This window comes from Lolium rigidum, chromosome 6 (assembly GCF_022539505.1).
Source record: "Lolium rigidum isolate FL_2022 chromosome 6, APGP_CSIRO_Lrig_0.1, whole genome shotgun sequence".
In the NCBI taxonomy this organism is placed as follows: domain Eukaryota; kingdom Viridiplantae; phylum Streptophyta; class Magnoliopsida; order Poales; family Poaceae; genus Lolium; species Lolium rigidum.
The window spans coordinates 283,207,661-283,218,846 of NC_061513.1; the positions used below are offsets into that span (position 1 = coordinate 283,207,661).

At 45.5% G+C, this 11,186-nt stretch overlaps 1 protein-coding gene across 1 annotated transcript; it reads right to left on the reverse strand.

Moving 5' to 3' along the window:
- Positions 1-1,407: 1,407 nt before the first annotated feature.
- Positions 1,408-6,066, reverse strand: LOC124660404 (probable ubiquitin-conjugating enzyme E2 23). The gene is made up of 7 exons (XM_047198212.1): positions 4,084-6,066; positions 3,681-3,815; positions 3,158-3,574; positions 2,914-2,983; positions 2,681-2,820; positions 2,169-2,480; positions 1,408-1,875 (listed from the first exon to the last, which is right to left on the reverse strand). The coding sequence occupies exons 1-7, from the start codon at positions 6,064-6,066 to the stop codon at positions 1,591-1,593; spliced, it is 3,342 nt and encodes a 1,113-aa protein (XP_047054168.1). The 3' UTR covers positions 1,408-1,590.
- Between the last annotated feature and the right edge of the window lie 5,120 nt (positions 6,067-11,186).

An 11,186-nucleotide genomic window follows, 5' to 3' on the forward strand; every position in this document is an offset into this window, starting at 1 on the left:
CTGACTTACCATCACCGTAGGTTCTATTTTAGTAGTAAAGACATGCGTACTAACCTGGAGCTTCCACTGGCTACTTGGCATGTATGCCCATAAAACATACTTATGAGCACTAGTTGACACACATAGACAGACCTGACCGTTCCTAAGCCCAGGCACGCATCCAGACTTTCGGTCGGCAGCGTACCTTATTTTGTGTGTGTGGGGGGGGAGGGGGGGGGGGACAAGTGATTAAGCTACTCCCTCTTCCATATTACTTGCCACTAAAACGGATGTATCTACAATAAAAAAATAGTCTACATACATCTATATTAGTATCAAATGATGTGTATCGAGGGGTGGGGGAGGGGGGTGGACAAGTGATTAAGCTACTCCCTCTCGATCCATATTACTTGGCACTAAAACAGATGTATCTACAATATAAAAAAATAGTCTAGATACATCTATATTAGTATCAAATGATATGAATCGGAGCGAGTAACTACTCCCTCTCATAGTTTATTAGGCATGCGTACTCCTTGATCGTAAATTTGATCAAATTAGAATTAGTTATATGTTATAAAAATTATATCATTATAAAGTTTAGATGTTCTATTTCATAATGATATAATTTTTACATCATATAATATAAATTATATAGATCAAATTAGCGACCTAGGGATACAGGAAAAACTAGTAATAAACAACCACTTCCTTCCATCTATATTACTTGTTTCTAGTATAGACGTATCTAGAACTAAAATGTGTATAGATACATTTGGACTAGAGGAAGTACATATTTTTAGGTAGGTTTACTGGTAGGTTTACTTGATTGTGAGATTGAACTTGTAGTCTTTGCCAGCCGAAAGTCTGAGAACAATTTCTGGCTTGGGTTGGTCAGGCATTCGTTCTTAAAATTCAGAGATTAGCTGCAGAAGAGTTTTTGGCTGGGTCAGGCCAACCTTTGTCAGGCTAATGCCTTCATTTTTAGTACAGAGATATGCTGGCTAGAAGTAAACCCTCTAGATTGTTGAAGTTTAAATATGGAAATTATTGCTCCAGTGTAATAGGAAGCAACACCAATAGCAGGAAAGAAAAAGACACAGTTGCAACCTGAACCAGTTAATGTTCTTAATTCCCAGATTACAGGATAGTCAAGAGTCAAACAGATATAACCTCAAGAGATAACTTCCACGAAACACACTCTTGAAAGTTGAAATCTTCACACAAACACCTTAAACTACAAGGTTGACCAATACTTGAAGTGGGACAGTAACTTCATTAGGGTATATAAACTATGACTGGAATATCTAGGCTTGGCTTGATCCATTAGTTGGCTTTGCATCCCTATTCCTGGAATTTCTAGGCTCAAACCAAATCTTGCATGCTAGCCTGGCCTTAATAACCCCACAAGCTCAACAAAAAAACATTAACTGTGAAGGGCACCTCGATTCCCCAGTTTGGAAGAGACGGATTCATTTGGAACCACATTTCCCAAATGTTCACATAGAAACAACAAATGTTGAATGTACAATTATATGAAAAACAGTGTGGGTGAAGTTTTATCATGTTTCTGAAGCCAAAAGAAGATCTGAATGCAACTAGGCTCAGTGGTCAGCTTTCTTGAACACTTTCTGTTTTCCCAGCTTCTGTTTTCCCGAGGTGCTCGTACTGGCTGCAGTCAGCTCCGATGTCCTTCAAAGCTGTGACCAGCCGAGGTAAGATTTTGCCTAATGCAAGCTTGAAACCCATGGAGCAAGAGTACTCCTTGTTCTTATCAGTGGAACAGGCATCGTCGTTGAGCGTGCCAACCACATCTCCTTGCAAATAGGCCTCACAAGCTTTCAGAATGTAGTGTCCTCGCTTGCAGAAGTGATTTTTTACAAAATCCTCAAAGTGCTGCAGCAATAGTAATAAATGTAAACAATCAGAACCTCAAAGGATTAAACGAAACTTATGGCTAAGGTTCTATGCAAGAGCAAGGTAATTAAATATCTTTGGGTCATCATGGTCCGCTTAATTATCATGAAAAAAATATAATGATCTAGAATACATGCATGTTGGCTCATGACAGAGAAGTAGAAAGGATAAACATGGTGTTCAGAAAATAGTCCTTGTTCATTTGTTGAATTAACTACATAATGATAGTATGACACCAATGAAGTGGTTACCAAGAGAGAGGGGTGTATTACCATTGGAGGCCGCCTCAAGATATACAGCATAGACCTCACGCTCAGCAGATAGGTGTTTTCATTGTATGGCAGTGCATTCTTCTCCCCTTCAACAGTGCCAACTTGCTTCTCATATCCAGCTTCATTAAAATAGGGCTTTTCATTGAGAACCAGCCCCTGAAGTGAAACTAGCACTTGGAGAATACTAGATGATGATGGATCCCATACTTCATTTCCTCTGCCACTCCAGGTACCTAAGAGGCTCAGACAAACCTTCCCATCCACGTAAAGGTTTGGATTTACACGCAAGCCACCAGAATGATAGTACGCCGACTGCAGATTTGGCAATAGATGTTAACAATGGGAAAGTTGCAGTCAGTGCCAGCAGAACAACTAGCTCTTATGGACTCACTTACAACGTAAACTGAAAGCAGCTGTGGTAACCAGAATAAAGACGCAAAACAAAAAAGAATAGGCCATACATTATGTAAGACGTGGTAACCAAAATGGAATTATTTAATTGTGGTACTTACTGGAGGGGCTTGTGGGAATTCAGGTGGAAGGTGGAAGTCAAAGAAGAATAGGCCATCTTGGTACGGTGTGCCACTTGCTCCAACAATCACAGCTCTTATGAGATCCATACGATCTTCAAATACCCTCACATAAATATAATCTACAATTGCAGTAAACAGAGCATCAGCAAAATCAAAAAATGTGAGTACACTTTTATGGCTGAATCGTTCTACTTGATCAAGAAGAAACAAACCTGGTAGGTTCTTCTCAAGTATGCTCCATTCCTGCTGTACCTTTTTGACCCATTTTCTTCCACCAGTGCCCTAGAACATTGTTAAGCTTTATTTGTAAGCAAGGAAATACCAACAAAATAATAAAGTAGACAAAGAAACTAACAATAATAAACATGCCCTTCAACAGTCTGTTCAAGATGCAACATAAGAGCATAATACATGTATGGACATAAGTACTAAATACAGTGGCGTAGCAGAACTTACATGTACTATGTTTTCAAGGTAATGATGGTCCGGAGGGCACTGCAGAACGTCAAAATGTTTCAAGCAATCAGAATCTGCAGGCTCGTCAGCCATAACCACATCTGCAGACTTCTGAGCAGAAGAGTCATTTGTTGTCATAGCAGTGCATTCCGATGTCGCGATGTGGTTCTCATCCTCGATTTTATCAGTGTCATCATCACCAGATTCTGAAACCTCATTAGATTCAACTTCATCCATAGCATCTGAGTTTGATCCATCTAAATGCTTTTTACCTCGGGCGAAGAGCTCACTTGCAATTCGGGTTACAAAGCCAAAAGCAGCAGTCAGTGGACCACTTGCGACAGAACTTTCCTCCTGGGAATCAAATGACCCATTCTCCATTGGAATGCTATTCTCGGCTATATTTTGTGAATCATCCTGAAACATAAGGCAGCAATTAATGAAGGAACAAAAGGAAGCTAAAAGGTGCTTCAGAGAGGAATGACTGGACTGAGAAAAATGACAGCCTGGCAGTAGAGAATACATTTGCAGAATCATCAGGCACGTCCATTTCATTATCATCAACAGTCTCCCAGCTAGCAGCATCAGAGGCCGTTCCATCATCTAGCGAGGCACCGTCGTCTTCTCGGCCAACAACATATATCTCATGAGGCCCAACCTGAAATAACAATACAAACTCATTAACAAAAAATATAGAGGTAGTGCATGGAGCAGGTTATTTTTCTGGAAGTCTCAGGTAGAACTTCCAGATGAACATGAGCAAAGCAAACAAAATAAGGTTAGGCTGGACAAGCCTCCACGGGGTGACAAGGCAAAAGTTGATGATCAACAGCCCAGTAACTGACATGAGATAACATAGAACTCCTAATGCTAGTTCTTTCACATAAATAGCGGTACTTGCTGCATTAACTGCACTTATGTAATACCTTTGACAGCGACCCATCACCCCATATGACTTGAATCTCACCATCTTGGAAACCCACTATATTTCCAACCCAGGAAAGGCCGGTAACTTCTGAACTGGATTCCGTTTGTGAAAGCTGTTGCTCTGCCTCAACATCAGAGGGCACCGTATTTGAAGCAGCCAACGCTTCTGCCGAATCTACATTATTGTCCACTTCCATGGTGCTTCCACTAATAGTTGGTTCCAGAGGATGTGAAACTGATGGCAAGCGAACCACGACATCTCCATAACAATAATCATAGTCTGGGTGGGGATCCAGTTCATATGCACTAACAATTTCAGTACACTCAATTTCCCTAGGCTCCTGTGAGTGCAATGAAGGCTTAAACCATGTCACAGATACAGTTCTATCCTTTGCATTAACACTTTTAACAAGACCCGCACGCCTTGCTTCAGACGATCCGTCAAAATCATCAGATACCTTGTCCACAGCGTACTGCTCTGGGAAGAAGTCATGATCATTTGGACTCTGGATCGGGATCAGTGAGATGGAACTTACTCCATATTCTTTTGTCCCATCTTGCCATATGACATCAACCTTAGTATGCGTGTCTGCGATCAGCAGGGCTCTTTCAAAGATCTCATCTCTTCTTTTTGTTCTTTTATGCTCCTTTTTAAAAATAAGTTTTCTACTCTTTTTTCTGTAAGTTGCATTATCCTGCACTCCCTCCTTCGGAGCGGTTGGTACACTCGTGCCTGATTCTGAGTCTTTGGCTACAGATGCATTATCTCCATCAGAGGTATTCAGTTGATCAGCAGGAGAATCACCATCTTTTTGCCCGGGATTTGCATCTGTTTTACTATTTTCAGCCTGAACATCCATGGCAGATTCAGGAGCATCAGATGTTAGACACGAGTGCTCGGAACTTAGCTCTTTGGCTTTTGAACATTCTGTTAAAGCAGCATTGGTACATGATGATGTGCATGTGTTAGGAAAACACCACTCAGTCAATTGCCAGTTTGCATATGAAAAACAAGACAGGAGAGTCAGATCCTTTGGGTTCTGCTCCTCAGGAGGAACAGATTCTTGATTTGTACCGCAGTGTGCAGAGGCAATCCAATAGACAATGACTGCAGCAGTTTCCACCTTGATGACAGTAGCATCCATACGATTTGCTTTCCATATTCCATGGAGCCATCTGGATGTTTTGTACACAGACGAAGAGGCCGCCTTCACACGTTGCCCTGGATAAAAGGGGCATGCTACATCTGGATGCAATGGCCCCGTAACCTTCCTTAGGCGCATCGGGTCTGCCCTTGAAACCTTGCAAACAGCACCATCCTCAAACAACACAGTAATATTATCAAACACCTCATCAACCCGACCAAGCCACAGGCCATTGACAACATAGTCACCCACATTGAACTCCCTGATGCGTCTCAGATCCTTGGCAGACACACCCTTAACAATATCCCCACGAGCACTTTTCAAATCAACCACGAGGCTGACATCCGCAACCAGCCCCATCTGGCCAGTCGGATCAGAGGACGAGGCAACCATGTCTCCATGAAGGAAACTCCTGTCTACCACAGCCACGCTGTCGATATCTTCCGTCTTCTCCGAACCATCGATCCATTGCACCCGAACCTTGTTATCCGGCAGGCTGTCAAGATCAGACCCATGGCTGCAATTGTCACCATCAGCAGCCGCAGCAGCACCACCACCGCCGCCGCCACCGCCCTTTTCAGTTCTGTGAGAGCTTTTACGCTCGTTCTCCTCGGTGTCGGTGTCGTCGTCAGTGATGCTGCCCTCGGAATCGTACTCGCCGGCTACTTCCATCACCAAACCACGGGTATCTGGGTTTTCTTTCAGGCTCACAACATCTTCTCTGTAGATGAACACGTCCCCTGCTTCTTCTTCAGGCTCACCGGCAGCCGCGGGCGTCTCGTTCTCCTGGCTCTGCTCGGCAGCGCATAAGGGGTAGTCATTTGGCTGGTCTTCCATGCTTGAACGAACGAAGCTATACAGGCAGGTTGACAGCAATCGTGGAAGCACTCCGTTTAACTGAAAAACAGAGAATATGTATTACAAAATTATCACAGCGATTCATAAAACAGGAGTAGCTCAATTAACATTAAATGGGCGTCTGGAAACTGCTCTAAAAGTAGAGTTACGCAAAACTTGGAGCAGGCTGGCTCCTCAAGGATGTAATACCGCTTGCATACACGGAAGATATGCCTTCAAGTTTGGCAGCACAAAGAGTAACCCACTTAAACTCAAACTGGGAATACCTCTAGCGTTTCCAAGCACGCTGCTCACGCCCCATTGAACCCAGTGTGACGTGCTCCAGTAATCTACCGTGGTCTTTCTTTTTGTAATCCTAGTTTAATTATTATCGCAGGCTCACAGCACGGACACGCAGTTGATATCCTAGAGGCTCGCAGTTGAGAACCTAGATTCAATTACCACATCAACACCGGCGGAACAGAACCGAAGCAGGTAGGAAAACTATGCAGGCAACGGAACCAACAGGTAGGAAAACTGCGCAGGCAACGGAACCGATAGGTGGGAAACCTGCGCAGGGAAGGTAACCGACAGGTAGCAGCACCGCAGGGGAAGCAACCGCCCATCTAGCGTGAAACCGATCCAGACCTAGGGTAGGCCGGAACGCCCGCGCAGGATGAATGAATCGGCGTCGGGAGCGCAGCCCCATGAACCGTCGCGTCGGGCTTCTCCGACGGCAACCAACCGCACCACACGCCACGCCAAGCGCGCGAATCGGGGCACGGCCGGAGACCCCGTCGATTAACGGGGAGGGGCGGCCCAGGAACCGGCGCCGCGAGATCAGGGACGGGGCTGGCGGGCGGGCGGGGATAGGGGGGCGAGAGCAGCGGGAGAGAGGGGTAGGGGGCGGGGGCGACTGACCTGGGGCGATCGGACGGGAGGGAGATCGCGCGCGGGCGGCGGGATCGCGCGGCGGCGGCGGCGGCGCCGATGCGGCGCGCGGGGCGTGCCCTAGGGTGGGGTCGTGGGGGGAGGCGAGCTGCGGAGACGAGAGACGGACAGAAAGAGAGAGAGAAGGAAAAGAAGAAGAAAAAAAGGAGGTGGGAGGTTGCGCAGGGCACGATGGCGATGAGCAGTTCGTGTGTGGGCCGGTTGGACCTGGATACGGTTCGTGCCCGGTGCCCGCCTGCGGTGCTATGCTATCCATGATAGGTCGTTGTCTCGTTGAGCGATGGGCGGTGGGGGCTCCCGCACCGCCTACGGTGGATTCACGTCAGCTTGCTTCCTTGCTTTGTTTGGACAACCGACGTCCGGAACAAAAATTGTTCCACGCAACAACAACAACAACAAAAAAGATTAAACATTGTGAAAGAGTACGATAAGTACTTCGTGCTGAAGCACGAGTGCGCTTGTTTCTCATCAATCCAGAAATGCATCATTGCCACGAGGATGCTTGCAGACAGTGCGTATGAAGATTCAACGGATGTAGCCATGTGGGTAAGTGTGAGGGTCCTCTTGCCCATGTTAATCACCACATGCCCACCAAATTTAGTGATTTTCTCGTCATGCATACAGAAATATGTGATCCATATGCTTATCACCAACTGCAAAATAGAGCATCTGTCGAGTCTCAACGGATAACCAAATGTGCCCGTGGCTTGAACAAGTTAAACTTCAAATTATTTTTAGTTTACGTTTCGTTGCAAAATACCTCTGTGCTCTCTGGGACACGGCTGTGAATGGGTGTGCCCCAAACACGGCACAACATGGCGGTAGCCCCAATCGGTCGATCTGGCACAAACGCCACACGTCGTTTTGCGGACGCGACTGGAGGTGCTCCCATACACGCCTAGATCATGTCAACCGAATATTAGCGAGGGTAAATCGCTCTCAAATTAGATAAAACCGCCATATAGGTGAAAGGTCTCGCTATTGATCGGAACATTGTCCGCCAAAAAAGTAATCTATATCGACGAGACACTTATGACGTGAAATATGGTTGTTGGATTTATATGCAGTGAAACCTATGTAGGCAGCCCATATAGTTTACAAATTATAAAATCTCAAGGTCCATCAATGTCGTGGATATGATCACGGCAGATGCTATAGGGAGTAGCGCTTGAGAGGTGCGGGGCGATTGAGAGGTAGCCATCTACGGATCAAGATTGCAAGGTGACCGGTATTTACCCAGGTTCAGCACCTTCGGAGAGAAAAATGCCTACTTCTTGATGTTTCGTATTGATCTGGTGATTACAAGGGGGTAAATCAGCTATGACGATTCCGCGGCGGATAGGGCTCAAGCGCTTGGAGTTGAGCTAGGTATGATGGAGTGTACCCTTTAGGGTTCTCCTAGGAGGGTTTATATGTAGGATAACGTAGCATAGAAAACAAAAAATTTCCTACGGCGAACACGCAATCCAAGCCAAGATGCAATCTAGAAGACGGTAGCAACGAGGGGATTGTCGAGACTCACCCTTGAAGAGATTCCAAAGCCTACAAGAGGAGGCTCTTGTTGCTGCGGTAGACGTTCACTTGCCGCTTGCAAAAGCGCGTAGAAGATCTTGATCACGATCGGTTCCGGCGCCACGAACGGGCAGCACCTCCGTACTCGGTCACACGTTCGGTTGTTGATGAAGACGACGTCCACCTCCCCGTTCCGGCGGGCAGCGGAAGTAGTAGCTCCTCTTGAATCCGACGGCACGACGGCGTGGTGTCGGTGGCGGTGGAGAAATCCGGCGGAGCTTCGCTAAGCGTGCGGGATATGGTGGAGGAGCGGGGCGCTAGGGTTTGGGGAGAGGGGGTGGCCGGCCACTAAGGGGTGCGGCCAAGCTATGGCTTTGGTGTGGCCGGCCCCCTCCCCTTGGCCCTCTATATATAGGTGGAAGCCCCAAGTGTTGGACTACAAGTCTTCGAATAAGACCCGAACCCAAAACCTTCCATATGGTGGGAAACCTTCCCAAGCTAGGATTCCCACTAGAGGTGGGAATTCCACCTACCATAAGGGGGTGGCCGGCCCCTTATGGGGGAGTCCACTTGGGACTCCACCCCACTAGGGTTGGCCGGCCATGGTGGTGGAGTCCCATGTGGACTCCACCTTCCTAGGTGTGTTCTTCCGGACTTTTCTAGAACCTTCTAGAACCTTCCATAGAACCTTCCGCATCATTTTAATTCACATAAAATGACATCCTATATATGAATCTTATTCTCCGGACCATTCCGGAACTCCTCGTGATGTCCGGGATCTCATCCGGGACTCCGAACAAATATTCGAACTCCATTCCATATTCAAGTTCTACCATTTCAACATCCAACTTTAAGTGTGTCACCCTACGGTTCGCGAACTATGCGGACATGGTTGAGTACTCACTCCGACCAATAACCAATAGCGGGATCCGGAGATCCATAATGGCTCCCACATATTCAACGATGACTTTAGTGATCGAATGAACCATTCACATACGATACCAATTCCCTTTGTCACGCGATATTTTACTTGTCCGAGGTTTGATCATCGGTATCACACTATACCTTGTTCAACCTCGTCTCCGACAAGTACTCTTTACTCGTACCGTGGTATGTGGTCTCTTATGAACTTATTCATATGCTTGCAAGACATTAGACGACATTCCACCGAGAGGGCCCGAGTATATCTATCCGTCATCGGGATGGACAAATCCCACTGTTGATCCATATGCCTCAACTCATACTTTCCGGATACTTAATCCCACCTTTATAACCACCCATTTACGCGAGTGGCGTTTGATGTAATCAAAGTACCTTTCCGGTATAAGTGATTTACATGATCTCATGGTCATAAGGATTAGGTAACTATGTAACGAAAGCTTATAGCAAATAACTTAATGACGTGATCTTATGCTACGCTTAAATGGGTGTGTCCATTACATCATTCATATAATGATATAATCTTGTTATTAATAACATCCAATGTTCATGATTATGAAACTAATCATCTATTAATCAACAAGCTAGTTAAGAGGCTTACTAGGGACTCTTTGTTGTTTACATATCACACATGTATCAATGTTTCGGTTAATACAATTATAGCATGGTATATAAACATTTATCATAAACATAAAGATATATAATAACCACTTTTATTATTGCCTCTTGGGCATATCTCCAACAGTCTCCCACTTGCACTAGAGTCAATAATCTAGATTACATTGTCAAGTACCTAACACCCATGGCATTCGGTGTTGGTCATGCTTTGCCCTAGGGAGAGCTTTAGTCAACGGATCTGCTACATTCGGATCAGTGTGTACTTTGCAAATCTTTACTTCTCCATCTTCGATGTACTCACGAATCGAGTGATAACGCAGCTTGATATGCTTCAGCCTCTTGTGTGACCATGGTTCATGTGCATTGGCGATGGCACCCATGTTGTCACAATATATGACTAGTGGGTCCAATGCACTAGGAACCACACCGAGCTCTACAATGAACCTCTTCATCCATACCGCTTCGATGAAGCCTACGAAGCCGCTATGTACTCGATTCCGTTGAGGATTTCGCCACCGTGCACTCGCTTCGAGCTTGCCCAGCCTATCTGCAGCACCATTCAATATAAACACGTACCCGGATTGTGACTTAGAGTCATCGGGATCGGTGTTCCAACTTGCATCGGTGTAACTTGTTACAACGAGCTCTTGGTCACCTCCATAACAAAGAAACATATCCTTAGTTCTTTTCAAGTACTTCGGGATATTCTTGACCAGCTGTCCGAGTGTTCCATTCCTGGATCACTTTGATATCTCGCTAGTCAAACTAACGGCATGTGCTATATCCGGTCTTGTACATAGCATGGCATACATGATAGAGCCTACTCGTCGAGGCATAGGGGATCTTACTCATCTTTTCTCTTTCTTCTGCCGTAGCCGGTCCTTGAGTCTTACTCAAAACCTTGCTCGGTAACATAGGTAAGAATCCTTTCTTACTTTCGTCCATTCTAAATTTCTTTAGAATCTTGTCCAGGTATGTACTCGTGATAGCCCTATTAGACGTCTTGATCTATCTCTATAAATCTTGATGCCTAATATATATGATGCTTCACCAAGGTCTTTCATTGAAAAACTATTATTCAAATAACCCTTTACACTGCT